Consider the following 20,412-nt stretch of genomic DNA (forward strand, 5'->3'; position numbering starts at 1 on the left):
TCTGCCGGAGGTTTCTTCCTGTTAAAAGGGAGTTTTTCCTTCCCACTGTCGCCAAAGTGCTTGCTCATAGGGGGTCATATGATTGTTGGGTTTTTCTTTGTATCTATGATGCGCCTTGAGGCGACTTTTGTTGTGATTTGGCGCTATATAAATAAAATTGAATTGAATTTACTCTCCTAACAATCTCTTTTCATAATCTATATCAATTAGATACAATTAATTATGCTTTGTAACAATTAGTTACGAAATTATTAATGCTGTTTGCCATTTCTGGCTGTAATTTTTAGCAAATTTTTTTTGTCAAATGTTGAATAATTCTTCTTTTAAATTCTTTGAGATACAGATGATGACGATTGGTTGGATTCATCCTTTCTATGTCATTTTAATCTGTAGACCATCAGGATCAGCTGTGAGTTTCTTAGTGTATTTTGGTGATTTCTTATTGTCCTCCATTAAGTTGGAAAGAATCATTCTGTTGGGGAGTTTAAATTTTCATGTTGATTACAGCTTGTGCTCCATAGCTTCTGACTTTCATAATCTTCTAGAATCTTTTCATTTTATTCAACATGTGACTCGGTAAACACAGAGCTGGCCCAGCCAACCAACTATGATTCTGTCACTTGGCCTGGACATTTTTATTAGTGATTATAATGTCTTTTATTTGATGGTTTGTTTTTTAGCCTTGACAGCTTGCCTATTGCACATACCAAGTACTCTTGACACATTACTGGTGGAGAAAATTTGGAGAACTTTTTGCTAGAAATATCTTTGTGATGATATGGAAGTGTGTGCTGCTTTCACTGTGTTTAAATATACTAGCAAAGTGCCACTTTAGTCAAGCCAGCACTCCTTGGATCTCTGAATCCATCCACAGTTTTAGGGAATTTGCCATAAAACGCATAAGCGCAGACAACAGTCAGGACCCGTTCCCCAACCTGAAGGTGCAGGAAACAAACCTGCTCATCCACTGGGAGAAACCCAAATGTACAGGCAAGAAACTGGGTTGATACTAGGATACCCACCACAGCTCACCACCTCTCTCCATGGGCAACTCCAGACTGAGACAGAGTCCAGCCCCTCTCCAAGAGACTGGTTTGAGAGCCCAAGCCATGTGTTGAGGTGAGCCCCACTATATCTAGCCAATACTTCTCAACCTCAGGCACTAACTCAGACTCCTTCCCCACCTGGGAGGTAACATTCCATGTCCCATTAGTTTTGGTAGTCGGTTATCAGTCTGCCAGGGCCCCTGCTCCTGGCTGCCTCCCGACACACATTACACCCAAACCCTACGGCATCTGCTGTGGGTGGTGGGCCTACAGGAGGATGAGCTCATGTCACTTTTTCAGGTTGTACCTGGCCGGGCCCAATGGACTAAGGCCTGGCCGCCAGACGTATGCCCTCCCCGGGCCTGGCTCCATGGTTGGGAGCCCTGGTAATCCTATCCCAAGCAGGGTAAACTGTTCCCTCAATGTTCTACTCATAGGGGTCTTTTGAAGACCCCTATGAGGTCTTAAAATGACTTAGAAGATATATCTGAAATATTGACCAAAGTGAAACCTCAGTCCTCTGTAGTCACTCTGATATATTGCTCTTTGCGTTCAGGTTGTGTCGCCAGATGCTTTAAACGGGTTTATCCAACCACCACTGAAAAACAAACATTGACACACCACTGAAGAAAACCTACAGGCCCATTTCCAAACTTCCTTTCATTGCCAAAATATGTGCCCAAAAGTTTGAGACACAATTAAGGAATGTTGGAGAAGCACAATATTCTTGAAATTTTCAATCTCTCTGTGGAGACTACGAAACAACTGTAATCTAACTACACTGCAGTACAGCAATGTGAAGATGAAGTGATACACTCAGTATTTCTCTGTTGATGAGAAATTGTCCCAATAAGTATCACAGTTAATGGTCACCCATCACTGAGCTCTGACCTGTGTGCATACTGTCAAAGCTAGTAATTATCATAATAACTGCAACTATGGGGTTTCTCATTTGTGTAAGAACATCATCACCTTAAGTACTTCAACTCATTTTACCTCAGAGAGCACAGGGTATCTTTGCAACTCCAATATTTAACAGCCTTTAGTTTTATTAAGAATGAACCTACACACAAGTCACAAAGTGATTGTGCCTTCTGCAAGGTGAAACACCATTTTTTTGTCAGTTTCTCTTCAGAAAAAGCTGCCTGACAGCAGTTTCAGGATAGAAAACATTCATCTAATTGGGCTTTTGTTGCCTCTCTCTTTTACACCTTTGTGAAACCCTTTAAATTAAAAATGTAAAATCTGCACTTCAATCACATCTCAATTGTTCGATTTATGGATTGTGTTGGTGCACAGAAGAAATAAAAATTGTCTAGTAACTTTAATTCTCATCAAGACACTAAAAAGAAAATTTGGTTTGAACGGAAGCACATAAACTCTCCAACCAAACAGAGTGACAATGTGAAGCTGAGAAAAATCCAAGCTTGACTCATCATGCCTGGACCTTTTCCCACTCTAATCCCTTTTGAATCCACTGATATGAGTCAGGCTGGTAAACATGAGCATTCTGTGGACAGTTTACTTTCACTATTTCTAGATTTGATGTGTGCAAACACCCACCTCTAGATACCACCTCATGATGGCAGTGTGTGAGTTGACATGCTGTAGCTTTAAACCTCTGTTCTGCTGCAGACACTCAGCTAGGAGTGTGTACTACTGCACGGCAAAGACCACATGCTACTCAGTGTACCCGTTCCACCCATACTGCATGCCAGTAGCATGCTTCTCTTTGTTGATTTTTTTATAGTCAAGTTTTCACCACTAGTGTCTCCCCATTTATTTTCAATGTAACATTTTGATTTCAATTCAATTCAGTTTTATTTACATAGCGCCAAATCAGAGCAACAGTTGCTTGAAGGTACTTTACATTGTTAGGTATAGACCCTACAATAATACAGAGCACGTTTCTAATTGCTTCTCAGAATAACAATAGGGAGAATAAATTATGTATGGAAACATCTGTTTCCCAATATTTCCAAGGAATTGTACTGCTTTTGTACACACTTGTGACATTTAGCAAGCTAAAAATCCCAATATCTTTGCCATCAGCAGTATAGCTAATCAAATAACATACAACACAACGTATCGCTTAGTCTTGCAATATGTTATCATAATCAGTTCATATAGATTTCAACAGAATGCTGTGCTGGTTGTTCCTTACTAGTCAGTAAATAATATAAAATAAAAGTCTTATCCAACCAAAAAAATGATTTCATCCCAGCATGCATCAAGTGACAAAGAGGGAAAAGAAAGATGCTGTAGAGGTCAAAGGTGAAAAAACGCCCAGACTGGCCAAACAGTCAAACTGTTTTTTTGGCACTTTGTTGTCTCCTATGTGTTCTTCCATTGTTCCTCCATTTGGTCTTGATTGCACTTGTATTGCTTGCATAGTATAGTACCATGTTTAGTATGTCACAAATATTATCTGCAATTTTCTGCAGCCCACCACACTATATACTCATATGAGTGTGTGCACACAATGAAAAAACGAGCAAAGCAGATTTCACACTTTTAATATTTCCTTCTAAGGATTCAGTTCAATTTTATTTCTATAGTGCAGATTTAGAACGACTACAATCAGCACTGTGAGCTCCTCTTTCTGCTGCCCACCTTCATACAAGTCACACATGTGATTTTTATTCCAGATCAAAGACAGAGCAGAAAGACTAAAAATACATTCGCTCTTACCTTTCATGCCAAACTTGGATCGTCCACCATACTTGTTGATGAGAAGAAAGAGAACCACCAGCATTAAACTTAGGGCAAATCCTGCCAGGCCCACTGCTATGGATACCTGTAAATCACATGAAGTCTAAACGTCACAGTCACACAGTTTCACGGCATTGAATTGAAAGTACCTGACTTCTAAAGTATTTTCAGGAGCGAGGACTCAGTATCTTTAGACCCACAAACATCACAAAATACTGTCTTCAGCAGGCAGTAATCTTTGAACTAGTAAGATTTTTAAGTTCTAAAACCAAATGGTGAAGAATCCCAAGTATTTAATCCCTAGATATGAGGGTCGTCAGCCCACTATCAATCATGGGCCTCACCACATGCCAAGGTGTGAAAAAAGCTGTGGGTCATTATCAGCAGAGGTTTCGGGTGAAACGATTGGGAGACCTTAGCTCACCCTATTATTTGACCCACTGAAATCACCTGATGCAAGATGTGAATGGCAGTTGAGATGCCTGGGAAGGGGTCTAAAAACTGCACTGTAGGCAGCAGTTTCTCTTACCCCAAAAGTATCTTCCTCCGGTATGTGAGTCTCTGCAGTTGGAATTACTGTAAGAAAAACACAAAAAATGTTAGTTTGTTTTGCCAGGCAGAGGTAAAGTACAGGTGCATCTCTTAGTTGTTGGGTGTAGCTGGTTAGTGTTTGGGGCAACATAACTGACTCGTTTTAGGCGGTGGCATCTTATTCCACTCACCTTTCTCTGTGGGTCCTTTAAGAAAAAGAAAGAAATCACACATTATTAACAAATTCTTGCAGTTTTGCTTGATATGATTTCTGCTGCTGAACAGTTTCGTTTGTTGAATGTTTTTTTTCGTAATGTTAGACAAAACAACAAAAAATAATACATGCAACAATTCAACTCAATTCAGTTTTATTTGTATACTGCTAAATCACAACAGTAATTTCCTCATGGGGCTTTTTATTGTAAGATAAGGAACCCTACAATAATACAGAGAAAACAGAGGAAAACCCTATGAACCCCTATGAACAAGCACTTTGGTGACATTGGGAAGGAAAACATCCCCTTTATCAGGAAGAAACCTCAAACAGAACCAGGCTCATTGGAGGAGCAACTATCTGCCACGGCCTGCATTACTCCATATTAAACCTTGGTGTGTGAAGAGGGGTCTGTAATTACATAAACAAGCACCACTTCATCTTCAGCATATGAGTTATTTGATCTAAGGTGTGTGTTTAAGAGTTATACCAATGATTCAAGTACTGGTAGAGTTTCCCAGAGGAACCACAGTATGGAGTCTTACACAGTGAAGATGTAAAACTATTAGTAATATAATTTACCTCTGTGGGAGTCGAGTTCAGGAAGCTGTTCTGTATTGTGTTAGCACATGACACTCAAGTTGACAGTGAGGGAATTATATCCTTAAATTGAGTTAGACCACTTTCAGAAAGACATTTACTGCAATGAAATTTATTCCCAAATAATCTGTAATCTATTATTGTAAATGTTATTAGCGTTAGTAAGGAATTAGTTAGGGCTTGACCCTGAATCCTCAGCTGCAATAGCTCTAGGCTGATGATGCCTTGAGTGTTTCAGCTTTTTCACTCACTTTGTGTTTATGCACCTCTCTGAATTCAATGATTATTATTTATTAATAATCCCTGACTCTTTTCCACAGTGTGTCTTTGTCCTGTCTTCCTCCCCTCACACGGCAGATGGCTGCCAGTTCTGTAAGCCTGATTCTGCTGAAGGTTTCTTCCTGTTATAAGGGAGTTTTTCTTTCCCACCATCACTAAAGTGCTTGCTCATAGTGGGGTCAAATGATTGTTGGGCTTTTCATTGTATTGTTTGTTTGTTTTTTTTAAAGGAAAACAAATGAAATGGAAAACTACATAATTTCCCCTAGTGATCAATAAAGTATTCTGATTCTGATAATGTATTGATGGATAATAAAACTCACCATAATCATAATCATCTATAAAAGAAAGAGAAGAGAAAAAGTGATGATTGGAAAAGATCCTCTGTAAGGCACACTCTACAAAGGAATCTGATCAAACAACCTACGGCATCACTTCAAAGAAAGCAGGTGTAAATGACTGAAAATGACTTAAAACTGAAAATGTGAAAAATATGGAAATAAATAACATTACTAAGAAGCTTATCATATCCTGTATGACTTTTCTAATTTCTCCGCATCTAATTTACACTTAGGCTAAATATAAGCATTATTTCACATCTACATCCAGTACTAACACAGGGCGATGATTAGAGCATGTTTTGTTTTATAAGAAAACTGTGACACTGAGTCAAACCGAATGCTAAATCATGACAGTGTGCTTGATCGGAATCTCTGATAAAGCACAGGGAACTAAAATGTCCCTTTAGCAGAAACTTGTTGTTTTGTTTTTTTTTTTTACTTTTTCCTGCAAAGGTTCTAAACAAAACTGAAAACTGAGCTTGAAAGCAGCAGAATAATGCAGTGGTTCCTTGTGGTACAAGGCTAAATTAGACCGGGAACATTTCATGTTTTGTTTGTTTGAATATTACTTTTAATGTGGCAAAGCAGTTTTTGAGTTTCATTATTGCCATTGTTTAACATTCGATCACCATGCAGACTAATAATTCAGGGTCATGTTCAAGAGTAAAGATTTTTCCTTGATTCAGACAACTGATACATTTGAAACTTCCATGTTCACTTTAACAGGGGGCACTTGCAAGAGTGGGACCCTATGGTGCTGTAGCCCAAAAAGGTTGCGTAACTTTTACAGGATAAACATTCTTCTTGTTCTAGTTTGTGAAAGATTTTGATAAAATAGAAATGGCATGGAACACATCTGCAATGATGCATGTAGATTTCTCTCTGGACTGGCAGAAATGGATGACATTTAAACCTTTTAAGAAAGGGACTGGAAAATGTGCTCCAGCTACAAGAGGATCCCATTCCTCAGCCTCCCTAGGTAGATCTATGCCAGGGTATTGGACTGGATGCAATTAGTTAAACCTCGGATTCAGAGGAAACAATGCAAACTATCGGATTCCCAGACGGAGAACCGTGGTTTGACTTCCAGCCAATACTAAGATGGTTTGCAGCTCATCTGAACTGGCAGGAAAAAGAATTAGGAACTCGACATTCAAAGCTACGGCTTTCAATCAGAAAAGGATGGAGTGCCCACTCAAAATGTACTGCCCTTTCTCTGAGTCTTGTTCAAAAGTAAGGGGAAACTGGAGCAGGTGACTGACAGATTGATGTAGTGCCGACAGCGATGCAGGTGCTGTGGTGAAGACACAGCTGGGGTGAAGGCAAAGCTTTTGATTTACTTTAGTATAACTCTAAATGATTGAACTTACCAAAAGGCTTTTCCAGGAAGTGCCCATACACAGTACTGGTGGCTATGCCCAGGTAGTTTCTGGCCTCCAGAGTATAATTGCCATTATTGTGGTGTGTTGGGTTTTTAAAGGTTAGGCATCCCTCTATGTAGTCCAGGTAAATATCCATGTCAGGCCGCACATACTCAGTGTGGGAAATTTCCTACATTGTGAAAAAATGACAAGGATTGATGTGAAAGAGATCAGCTACAGCCCTGAAAACTTATGTGCATGATACAGTATACAGAGCTCTGTAACATTTCTTCTAAGACTTTGTAGAAACCTTTACTTTAAAAGTAAGTTTAATATTTTTTTCTAAAACCCTAGTAGTTATTGTTGGTAGTTAACAAAGCAGGTTTTTTCTTAAACCAAACAGCAAATAGTAGTCCCTCAGAAATGTAATGATAAAGCTAGATAGAAGTCTAAATAAAATATATTAATAAGCTGATAACAATGGAAGATATTTGATATTAATTGAAATTCATCTTCCCCTATGTTCCAAACATTGCCCTTTTGGCTGTTTTGAGGTAATGATGTGAAGAAAATGACATGGAAACAGTTATGGTAGCTTCTGTGTAACATTTGGACTGTTAAACAAACCTTTTCTCCTGCAAATAGAGCAACATATCTAGCATTTGCTAATTCATATTGCATTACGATTCAGTGGACCCAAATTGTATTTTTATGCTTAGTGTCAGTCACCTCCTGTTTTTAAACTCTAACTGCAATGCCACATACATACTAGCACAGTTGTTTCCAGGATCTTTCAAAGGACTTGTCACTTGGGGAAACAGCAACAAGTCTGAGGGGTGCCACAGGAAATATGAATATTTAATCAGAAATAACTTTTCTTCTTCTGTCAGCTGCTCCCTTTAGAAGTCACAGCAGATCAACTGCCTCCATCTCTTCTTATTTCTAGAATCCTCCTCTGTCACACCAACCCTCTGCTTGTCCTCCTCCACTTAATCCATGAAAGTTCCCTGTACCCCTCATCTGCACATATCCAAACTATTTCAGTCTTGCCTCAAAACCTGAACTGTCCCACTCATATGCTCAGTTCTAATCCTATCTCATCCCCATTTAGGATTACAAAAAACAAATTTAGCATTTCTATGGTACATGAAACAAACCAAAAAACTAAAATTTGAAAGGACTATTTTCAACTTTATATAATCCATAGTAAGGTTATTAGAATTACCAAAATAAACCTTGGATAACTACAATTGTAAGTGGAATTGAAGCTTTACAGACAATATGTTTCTAATAAATGGTTGCTGAGTTACTTTCAACCTAAACCAGTCACAACCTCGCAGTACTTGTATTAGAGTTGATGAGTATGTCTTTTTTTTATTTTTATATTTACCTCTTCCCAGTGGCATTTACCCAACAATTTACTACAATGTACTGAGTAAATACTAACCAAGGGGCTGTAAATGTAACCGCTTTTTTGATGAGCACAGAAATTCAGTTTTTTCATAAATGACATTTCCTTTTACAGAGAGTAACAAGTACACAACACATTTTCATCAAACAAAATTTAAAAAAAATAGTGCACAATAGATTTACGAGCATGAAATTAAAAATATACCTTATCTTGATAGAACCATCGTAAGACTGGGTGGGGTGAACCACGAACGGTAAACTCAATGCACGTGTCATGGCGGCGTTCTGGCTCCTTCAGCCTAATAATGGTGGGAGGAACTTAAGAGACAAAGAGGACAAAGAATAAAGAAAAAAATGTAAACAATCTGCACTTGTATAGCACATGTTAACAGGTACTCACCTGCCTAAGTTAAAATTAAACCAAAGAAAGAAGTAAACTACTTTTGTGTTTCCCATATAAACTTGATCGTTTTTACTGTCAAAAAACCTTAAAACACTGAAATGTGCACTTCAGAAATTGCATTGGATTTCCTTTCAGGTTTAAGGTTTTTAAGGTTTTAAAGTAGCAGTTTTAAAAAAAAGATTGAGAAAAACTGAATGATTTTGGCTGTCTTGTAGAAAGCAACAAAATGACAGAAGTATTTCTACTCTTTCTACCACCTGATCTGCTTGTGTCAGAAATTAAATCCCACTTCACCATCAGCCTCCAGAAAGTCTCATCAAAGCAAACTACACATCAGGACAAATTTAAAGGGTATTTGCATGTGGACAAAACTTCAAGTATGAAATTATTTTTATAGGTATTTTAAATAATTTTGCCTTTAACAACACCAAGATAGCAGATAGACAGTGCAGCAAGTTCCACAGCCAGACTCGACTCATGTTCATTACATGTTCTTTATGATTTGGTCAGTTGGCCATAGCTGGTATAATTTTTTCTATAAACTAATACTGAGTAAATTACATAAACCAGTTTACCTTTGTAACATTTTCTGTTTTAGTACCAATAATAATCCTCTATGCTCCTCCTCATGGATCCCTTTGTGTGTAACTGTCATGGTCCTGCGGCCATGACTGAGTGACTTTGTGTTTGTGTTCTTTATTGTTATTACTTTCATTATTATTCATGGCTGTTTTGGGATGGTTTGTGTTTTGGGATTTTAGATACTGGGTTTTGGGTTTGTGCTCCCTCTATTGGTCCCTGGTGTCAGTGTTCCCCTGTCTCGTCAGGTTAACCAGGTCCAGCTGTGTCCCCCACCTGTGTGTGATTTCCCAGTGTCTCTCTGTGTACTTATGGTGTGTGTTTTCCTCTGCTCCTCGTCGCGTCGTCTGTGTACATACCCTGTGTTCATACCTGGTGTAATCCTCTGCGTGCTCTCCCTGCTGTTCTCCCTTCATGTTCAGGTTTGCCACTCCTCTGTGTAGTTCATCCCAGTTTAGTTCGTCCTTAGTTCTGTTTGCCATCTCCACTTTGTGTTTGATATTATCAATAAATCACCCTCACACCTGAATAAGCGCTGCGTTTTGGGTCCTCCTTCCACTCTCCACACGGCCGCTGCCCCGGACCGTGACAGTAACTATGCTTGTGTATGGGATGAACTTGAACTTAAACATGCTTACATCTAGTGCTGAATTTATACATCATCAGGAACACAGTGGAGATGTCTCAAAAGGTGATAATATTAGATGATGTTTTTCTAGATGTACTGAGTTTATATAGCTGTTACCTTGGACAGGTCTCCATTAAAACGGGTTTTAATGTCAGTGGGACTTCCGAGTTAAACAAAGTTTATTATAATAATAACAATAATAATGATAAAAATAACAACAAATATCATTATACATAAATGGATGATTGTATATAGATATTTAAAGCTGTAATGAACACATTTAAAAAAAGAAAAAGAAAAAAAAAAGCTTGTGTGGTAATGGTAAATGGACTGGTCATGTCCCCGGGTTTCTACCAAGTATTTTGAGTTTTTGTTTTGGGCTCATAATTTGTTGCTTTTAAATTTAGTTCTGCATTATTTAGTCTTGAGTATAGCTCTTGCTAGTGCCTCTGTGTTTTGTTTCTAGTTCCTTGTTTAACTGTGTTAATTCCCCTTTGTGTCCAGTCTGTCCTGTCCTGAAGTCAGTCTCATTTCTGTATTCCTTTTCATCTCTAGGGCGTGTCCTTGTCCTAAAGCTTTTCTTCTCTACCTGAGTAATCGAAGTGTTTTATAGAACATACCTCATTCTCCGATTCATACAAGCACTTCTTTTTATTCATTCACACAGATTAATACACATATTAACACATTAATGGATGCATTGGAGAGCAACTTGGGGTTAGTATCTTGCCCAAGGACACTTTTGCATGTAGACTAGATTAGACTATAGCTACCCCAGTAAATGGGTGAAATATTGTGGGTAATCCCTAAATACCTGAAAATACCTGGAAATTGGAGCAATACAAAAATTAATTTAAAAAAATGAATACATACAAAATAAAAACTATATGGTCAGAGGTCCCGGGCAGCTCAGCAGAATGAGCCCAAGCAAGTCAGGAAATTTGATAAATATATAGATCTCTGTATTAATGGTTACTAAGAATAGCATTACACAGATGTTTAGACTGGAATCACACAGCTGTCTTGATCAAAGGGAGGATGACCCAGTGCATGACCCCTGCCAAAAAAGCCCCCACACTATGCTGGGAGACAGCTTATTGGTTGCTTTGCATTTGCTGCCCCCTCATGGGGTTATTCAGACTGGTCCAGATCAATATACTACAATAACCTGCTGTTGATACAGATGAGGGAAAAAATCTACTGCAGCTTAAAAAAATAATTATGCAACTTATTTCCAGGTGAGTCATCCCCCTGTATTACTGCATTGTTAACCCTGAACTCGGTTTCTCCACCTGCCAGTTCCCACTTTAAACACTGCTAAATAATAATAGAAATAAAAAATAACCAAAATAGTTATAGTATACATCACAAAAACAAAATGGTCTTTCGGCAGTTGAACACAGCCTCTACAACACTTAGTGTGGGACTAGGTACCAAGAATAGAATAGAATAGAATTCAACCTTATTGTCATTGCACATGTCACAAGTACAAGGCAACGAAATGCAGTTTGCATCCATCCAGAAGTGCCACTTCTGGACTGGCAGAAAACAAAACCACACTGTAAGAAAATGAAGTCAACATGTAGTGATCATGAGCTGGCCGTGATGTTTCCAAACAAGAAATGTAAGAAACTGAGATTCCGTTCCATCCAATTCTGAGGAGAAGCAGCAGCAGGGAGACTGGTTTGATCCAGGAGTTAAAGCTGTATAATGGCTTTTATACATATTTCAGGATGTCAGTGGGACAGTTTGAGCTCTTGCTGGCAGAGTTGGGACCACATCTAAGGAGGCAGTGAAATCCTTTTAGAGTGCCCACTGACCCAGAGCAGCATCTACTGTAGCTGTGGGTCTGAGATTAAATAGGATTACTCTACTATTTCCCAAATCATTTTTTTTTTATCAGTACTGGTTCTGAAAATGTAAAAAGAATCGAGCTTGGTTTGAAAACATAAATTCCGCCAGTTACACGGTTGGTGTAAACAGCTGCATTAAGAATAGCTGAGTCTGAAAACTAGTTTTAACACATAAAATATGTCCACTGATTTTACATGTCTGTTGTGCATAGACCTTTATTGCTATAATATTCTTGCAGCCGCTTCAGTCCTTTACAATCCAAGGCCTACCCTACAATCTCAAACACAGCTGCAACATATTAGTCACTGTGTGACATTATTTAGCCCTCTGCACATACCCTTGGCTGCAATAAACCTTAAACACCACTAGTATGCACTCAAAGAAGACAAATGATACCACAGTAATTTCTCCCTGCAATATTCTAAGATTTGCACAAACATTAACCTAAGTACAAAGAAGCAGCTATCTAATAACGCTAATATATTATATACTACTATATACTAATACTTATAAATATTGATTCAAGACAATTACAAAATTTGGCAGTTAAAATAGAACTAAAACAAAAATAGATGTAAAGTCAAAATTTTAACAATGAATTTGTCAGCTCCCATCTTTAACTAGTTATTACTATTATTAATCTCTTCCACAGTATTTCAGTCACTTAACTGCCTCATAGAAATCTCAAAGACAATCTCGTAAAGTAAAGCTAGAGTTTTAATTTTGAGTGCATCTTACTAAGATTTATATATTTAAAAGAAGAGAGATTAAAATGGATACAGTAGCCAACTCACATTTCCACAACTATTTATAATGCTACTTTTCACAGTTTTCATGGAGTGCAGTTTTGTGTATAACGTTGTGTCTGTGGTGTCTACTTACAGTGAACAGTTAGCTGAACTGAAGCGTTGGTCATGCCCACTATGTTGGTGGCAGTGCATACTAATAGGAAGTTGTTGTCATCTCTGCTTACATTGACCAAGGTTATGTTGATGGAGTGAATAGTATTGTCGTAGACTCTAGCCTGGAGGGACAACAAGATAAAATAAACAAGCATAAGCAACAAAAATATGGTCCAATAGAAACATTGATTGTTTAGAGGATGTCATGGTCCTGGGCCATGTTGGCCCAGCATTCTCAGTTTTCATGCGTCTTGTATTTTTCTTTATTTATGCCTTGGTTCCAAGGTTGTCCTGTTAAAATGTTCCTTATTTGATTACCCCCTGTGTGCCCCTTGTGTATCTGTGAGCCCTCATTTCCCCTCCTTGTGTTTCATTCAATGTTTTCCCCTGCCCGTTATGTCTGTTCTCTCTCTCCCCTCCTGTCTGCACCTCTGTGCACTTCCTGTTTTACTTTGTCAGTCTCCCATCAGTGTTGTTTACTCCTGCCGTGTCTTGTTATAATTATCAGTGTCACCTGTGTTCCCCGTGTGCTCCTACTTCCCTCGTTAACCCTCTGAGTATTTATGTCCGCGTCTCCCTCAGTTCAGTGTCGCGTTCTCCCTCATGACTGTGTGCCCCTCCGTGTGTTTCCTCGTGAGTCAGTTCCTTTATGACTCCCCAGTTTAGTTTCATATTATTTTGTATCGCCTTAACTTCCATCAGCAATAAAGCTGTATTTTGAGTTCAGTCCTGTTCTCCCGTGAGTTTGCGTTTGGGTCCTCATACTGCCTGCACACAGCCTAAATATGACAGAGGAAGCAATTAATGAACTATACTCAGCAAGACCAATCGAAGAGAAACGGTCTCAGCGGTTAGTTATACTTTTATTTATGAAGAAATTCATCGCTAGTTTAAAAACACACAGCTCAACAGAGTTCTTAATCTGAAGAAAGAAACTTGGTCTTGTTCCAGTTTTCCTCTATCAGTGACGAGTAGTAAGATGTCTTTTCTTTACTAAGGTTTTTTTTTTTTTTTTTTAAACTTAGAGTAACAAAACATTTTTAATAAATATCTACTAAATTAGGGAAACACTTTCGAGCTACTGGGTTATCTGTTTTAAGGAGTGCGTTTGAGAATTATACTACAACTCAAACCTCTCTGATTTGTTTCTTTATCTGAGTAGTCATGGTATCCAGCATCATACGCAGTGAGGATGCTCACTATGTGGCAGTGAGTGGTCTCCAGCTCCACTGCAGAGTGGGCGTGGTGAAGCTGGAGAAGTGATGGCCGGAAAGTTGTTGGGAGCAAGAGCACAAGTTTTGGAGTGTAGCTGCACTAAATAAATGGAAAAATTGCAGTACTAAGCTGAGCACCAGATGCAATGTCCTGGAGACGCTGGTCGGTCAGTCTGGGTCCTCTTCACGGCTGCCCTCCCCAGGCCTGTGAGAAATGTTGCACCGGATGGGGGCAGAGGATGATCCCCAGACATTCCTCGACTTGTTACAGGACATGACAGAGGAATGCCAATAGCCTACAGAGGAGTGGTCACTATGGCTATTGCTGCTCTTGTTGCGGGAGGACCAGATGGCTGCCCTAAGCTTGGCACCAGCTTCGAGAAGGAGCTTCCCTGTTGCATGCAAAGCCATCCTGGACCACCTGGGCCTCTCTCTGGAAAATCACCGCCAGTTTTCCAAAACAGCAAGATGGCAGCAGAGGATTGCCCTGCAACTCCAGGATGCAGCAGCAAGTTAGTTGCAGTCTGGGCTTTTGAGGGGTTAGGTGTGGCTGCTGGAGATAGTGGTCTACAAAAAATTTGTTCAGTGCCTTCTTGGAGAGACTGCACAGTAGGTCTGCTGCCATCGACCAGCGAGCCAACACACATGTATATTAAAATCTCTAACAATGAGAACATGATCATAGTTGGGCATAATCCCAGCTACAAAAAAAAAAAAAAAAATCAGGGAAGTTGTTTATGAAGTTCTTATTGTATTTCAGGCGGCTGCAGATGACAGCACAGAAAACTGGGTTAGTGCGACTTATTTGAAATGAGGTAAAGTCGAAGCTGGAGAATGAAGATTGTAGAAACCATTGCTTCCATTTGTAATCCTTTTTGTATTAATATACAGTATAGTCGCCAGAATTACTGAGCATAAAATCTGCTCGGACCAGGGTCTACCACCCTCGGCTGACAGGTTGGTAGAACAGCTGAAGACTAACAAAGAGGTGAGGCAGTTTTTGGGGGGCTTGCTGGCTATGACGGCTGGTTCGTTCTCAACTTCACAGAGCTGACCAGCCCCCCAAAAGGGTGCCCCGGGTCTGGTTCGGTAGACGGGGCAGTGTTAGGTGGCATATGTGTTGGTGAAGAAGGCTCTCTGTGGGGAACCCTTGCTCTAAACCCCTGATTCTATTGATTATGGAAAATTTAAAAGTTGTCAAAAATGGTCATTAAAAAAGGAGGGTTTTTTTGGTATATGATCAGTTTTTATGTCCTATCCCAGGACAAGATCAGAATGCGATTAAACTTGTGAGTAAGCTTATTTTAATTTTGAGGACAGCCTGTTGACTCAAATATTAAATTAAAAGTAGTCTTGAGGCAGTTATTTCAAGCTTCTACATGATTGTTAAAATCAACTCCCATAAAAAACAGGCAAGTGATTGAGCTACAACAATTAGTTGTAGCTTTGTTAATTAACCCCTTCATATCAGTAGCTAAAGCTAACTTTTAAAATAAATCCAAAGAGTACAGTGGTCTCTTTCTAGTAATAATTATGTCAATAAATGATACCAAGAAGACATAGAAAAGCTATTTATGAAGGAACGTCCTGCTGCCATTTGGTATCAATTTACGGAATGCCGTCATTTCAAGCCTAGGATTAGTCCGTTCTCTGTGAAGTTGTGAATTTGTGCATGCCCTCCCTACCTCTTGTGCATTGATGGAGTGCAAGCCAGTGACAGGCCAATCCACTTCAGGTAATGGTGAACCAGAGCCATTACAGATTGCCGTTACTTGATCACCTTCGACAACTGTGAGGTTGCTGTGGCTGACGCTGATATCTGGTAGGTCTGAGAAGGGAATACAGAGAAGGAGAAAGAGAAAAATATGTTATCCTATGTTCCTCCTTCTTAAAGTATGTATTCACCAAAGTCGTTTCCATCCTTTTCACAAAACCCACCATCATCTGAACAATCTCTCCGTAACACCATACCTACCTAATACCTCCTCATCACCTCTGTTCCCTTCAGCTACAGGTCTATTAAAGTCTGCTCTAATCACTGCTCTCTCCACCCTGGGTATGCTCTACCACTGAGATTCAAACGGAAACTGATCTGATACCACCCCAAAGAGATTTTTTTTGTTTAAATGTTTGAAAATGGCTAAAACTTCCAACTGTGTTAGGTTTCAAGTTCACCAAGTTGTCACTGTGGATGTCCAGGTACTTGCCCCACCACATCAGCACCTTGTCCCAGCACAGACACAGGCCATGCAGCCATCCTCTTCCTGCTGAAATGACCACTAGATCACTAGGTTGTCTAGCGCTGTTCACATTCAGAAGCAGATGATTACTCCAAGAACACTTCACAAAATCGTTCACATGTGCTTGATCCACCTCCTACTGTACTGCTCATCACTAATACACTGTTCAAAAAACTTTGTAAAAACATCAGATATTAATGAGGAAAAAACCCTGCTGGATATCTACAGTAATATCGACTGATAATGTGTTAGGAACAAAAGGATGTCACATCATTGGTTGGAAATGAAAATGATCAACCTACATTGGGCTGAATTCAAGTACGCAACAAATTCCTTCTGACTCTCTCTCCTGACTTCGAGAAAGAAATTCATGCCTTAATTCCATCCAGGTTTGATTACTGCAACAGCCTTTATTTTGGAATCAGTCAGGTCTGCTTTTCTTTGCAACTAATTTTGAAGGGGGCTCCTCTGACATGTGCATGCAAATAGAGTAAGACCATATTTCCGATTTTTTGACTTCTTTAGACTGACCTCCAGTACATTTTAGAATTTTTTGTCATTTTAAGTCTTTAAATAGATTAGCACGCTCTCACCTTTCCAAAATTTTAACAATGCACGTCTAATAGAACTTTAGGGTCAGCTGATCAGAGTCTTCTGGTTTTCCAAAAGCAGACTAAATCATAGAAAAGATCAGGTCATTGCTGTAGCTGCACCTAAAATTTGCAACAGTCTGCTTCTTTAAATTAGGAACTCACCAACACTTAATACCTTTAAACACTTGAAGACCTATCTTTACACCCATATCTTTACACCCTTGTGTTTAAATGTGACACTATGTTTTTTTTCTTGTCTGTCTTAAGTTTTTTTCTGCATTTTCCTGCTCTGTTTTATTCCTTTTATTTATACAACACTTTCGTTAACCCTTTTTGTTTTTAAATGTGATTATAAATAAATTGACCTAGCTCAGTGTGGACCAGGGCATCACTAAGATCCAGGACAGATGGAACCTGGTGGGATTGGATGGACTGAAACATAATGTCCCAAAGGAGTTCTATTGGATTTATGTCAGGCAAGCGTGGGCCCAGTCAATGGTATCAATTCCTTCATCCTTGAGCAATTTCCAGCATATTCTCACCTCACACCTAATACAGTGAGGATGCCGTTGCCTAGCATGTAGAGGTCTGTGTGTCCCTCCTATTCCTACCATCACTGACCCACCATCAAACCAGTCATGCTAAACAACATTACCGTCAGCATAATGCTCTCCACAGCTTCTCCAGACCCTTTCACATCTGTCACATGTGCTCAGGGTTAAACTGCTCTCATCTGCACACAATGCCAGAGGTGAAGCTGCCAATTCTGGTACTGGGCAACTGTGGCTCAGGGGGTTGGGAATCGCATCTGTAACCGGAAGGTCGCCGGTTCAATCCCTGGGCTCTCTGTCCTGGTCGTTGTGTCCTTGGGCAAGACACTTTACCCTACTTGCCTACTGGTGTTGGCCAGAGGGGCCGATGGCGCGATATGGCAGCCTCGCTTCTGTCAGTCTGCCCCAGGGCAGCTGTGGCTACAACTGTAGCTTGCCTCCACCAGTGTGTGAATGAATAGTGGTATTGTAAAGCGCTTTGGGTGCCTTGAAATGCGCTATATAAATCCAATCCATTATTATTATTATTATTATTACTCAATGGCAAACGCTCATTGGGCTTCATGGTACCAGGCAGTGAGGACAGGGCCCACTAGGGGATGTTGGGCCCTGAGGCCACCCTCCTAATTCTGTTTCTGATAGTTTGGTCAAAGATATTCACATCAGTTGCTTGATGGAAGTAATTTTGTAGCTCTGGCAGTGCTCATCCTGTTTCTCCTTGCACAAAGCAGCAGGTACTGGTCCTACTGATTGGTTAAGGGCCTTCTACGTCCTTGTCCAGCTCTCCTAGGGTCCTAGCATTTCCTTTGCCTCACCCTTTGGTCATGCTGCATTCTCCTCAGTTCTTCTCTGTGCCCGAACCTGAAGATGTTGGATTTAACCCTTTAATTAAGTAGTTCCTTTTGGTCACTAGCAATGCAAGGCTTATTGTTCATTTTGTTAGTCTGTGATGCAGCAAGGGAAACTGTTAATGTCTCCTCCATGCAGATTATAAAGTACTTTCCAGGCTCCAGACTCAAAGCAGACCTGCAGTGTCTTCACAGCCTCATGAACAACTCTTGTAGATACAATGTGTTGTTAAGCAAGAGGAACATACCCTGGTGTCAGCAGGACTACATTGTGGTCAGATGGTCAGAAGAGGGATTGCAGTGACAACAATAAAAACCCCAGAATTCAGGGCTGGCAGGCATTTTACGGAGGAAAGAGTGATGTTACATGCTGCATCTTCATCAGCTGATGGTTCAATGTAAACAACACCAACAATAACCGATAAGAAGTACTATGAATGCAGTCTAACACCGTCCAGATCAATATCTGGCCCACATAGTAACATGTCCAGGATTGCACCAGTTTTCAGTCACTAATGCTGTCATCTGGAATGTGTGAGTTCAGCCATGTTTAGATGATGCACAACATACTAAACTCACAGTAGTCCCTCTGTGTCATAATCAGCCCTCTTTAATCTATGATATGCTCAAGGAACTCACATTCCCCATGATGTTAGCTGGAATGGACAGGTTACATCTCTTATTTTCGAATCACTTAGCTTTACCCATGCAAGCCCATTGTCTCCTCTGGAAGAAACAGGAGACAGATTATTCTCCTTAGAATACCAGGTCTTGCTCACCAGTGTTAAAAAAAACCTAAATTAAAGAAAAAAAGCCCAATGAGAAAAAAAATGTGTTTAAGTAGCAAAGTCATAAACATAAGGGCTACTGCAACAGCTTGCATCTCAACACAGCGCCATGGTAATATGAACACAGAGAGACAGAACAAAGAAGAACAAAGAGATACACATTCTTAGACGATTGTGTTTTGCTTGATTACTTTAGTAAGAGTGTGCCTGTGGGGGGAAAAAAAGAACAGCTATCTGCTGGAGCTGCAGGTCCAGTCAGTGGCAGGTGCCTTCTTCTTTGATCTTTGAACCAACAGGTAACTGATAACTGAAGATATAAGAATAATTTAACCAACTAGCATTTCTAGTATATATGGTGTATGTTTGTGTGTGTGTAAAAAACATTTCTGCCAACATTTCTATTATTATTATTACTATTATTATTATTATCTTTTAATAACAATAAAAACAACAACAATAATCATCATCATCAACCTCAAGCTAGTGACTTTTATCCATTTTTGTTTAAAGGTGCTGTGCTCAGTTTTTCTCTCTGCTGATTTTATGAGGTTGACAGGGATACCTCAGTAGCATCGACAGACTTAAGCTGTGCAAACACTGTGCGATTTTTTCAGTCGCGTTATTCAGCTCCTGCTCAAACTGTACGATTGACTTGCAGGGGTTAGAAGTTTGTAGATCACGATGCAGGGTCTCACACTATACAGCCCGAGGCTCTGATGCTCACACTGTGCGTCCATAACATGAAGGTTATAGCAGAAAATCTGTCGCTCGCTCTCCCTCTCTCTCCCTCTCTGTCTTTCACTCACACAGACACGCACACCACCACCATCAACCTTGCTAAATTGCTAATAAAAAACTATGAACAGGCAGCTGTGATTGAGCAGCAATGTCCATCCAATTCTTTTCACGGTTGTTGTAGTCGTGATAATTTTGTGAGGCCGACAAGATTTCAAACAGGTTTGATTTTCTTATGACCAAACGATTGATGATCGGGAGCTGGACGTGAGGTGTTAATCGCTTCTCGTTACCCATGTATACTACATGATGCACGACACACGATGAAGTCGGTCACACGACTGAAAAATCGGCTCAAAATGGGCCAAAAATCACACAGCGTATGCCCAGCATTACTGAAAGAAAGACAAATGCTCTGACCATCATTTTACTGGCTGCATCTTGATGGATGCTCAATCATCCAGGTAAGTAAATCTCCAATAGCTGATTCTGTTCATATCACATCAAATTCACGAGGGAGGATATGAAAAGTGGCAGGTTAGCCTTCTTAGACTGTGAGATTTCCATCAGTAATGGGGGACAT

The 20,412-nt window shown here is 39.8% G+C and overlaps 1 protein-coding gene across 1 annotated transcript in view; it reads right to left on the reverse strand.

Moving 5' to 3' along the window:
- The window catches only part of LOC102215492 (NT-3 growth factor receptor-like), an 80,150-nt gene that overhangs the window by 19,819 nt on the left and 39,919 nt on the right, over positions 1-20,412 (reverse strand). The window contains exons 6-13 of the mRNA XM_005747609.1: positions 15,760-15,902; positions 12,841-12,982; positions 8,700-8,812; positions 7,094-7,274; positions 5,706-5,720; positions 4,481-4,495; positions 4,288-4,334; positions 3,738-3,843 (exon numbers count right to left, since the gene is read on the reverse strand). Coding sequence (XP_005747666.1) covers positions 3,738-3,843; positions 4,288-4,334; positions 4,481-4,495; positions 5,706-5,720; positions 7,094-7,274; positions 8,700-8,812; positions 12,841-12,982; positions 15,760-15,902 — 762 coding nt within the window. The remainder of the gene's footprint in view (positions 1-3,737; positions 3,844-4,287; positions 4,335-4,480; positions 4,496-5,705; positions 5,721-7,093; positions 7,275-8,699; positions 8,813-12,840; positions 12,983-15,759; positions 15,903-20,412) is intronic.

Source organism: Pundamilia nyererei, unplaced genomic scaffold (genome assembly GCF_000239375.1).
Source record: "Pundamilia nyererei isolate P.nyererei 1_Seehausen unplaced genomic scaffold, PunNye1.0 scaffold00201, whole genome shotgun sequence".
Lineage (NCBI taxonomy): Eukaryota > Metazoa > Chordata > Actinopteri > Cichliformes > Cichlidae > Pundamilia > Pundamilia nyererei.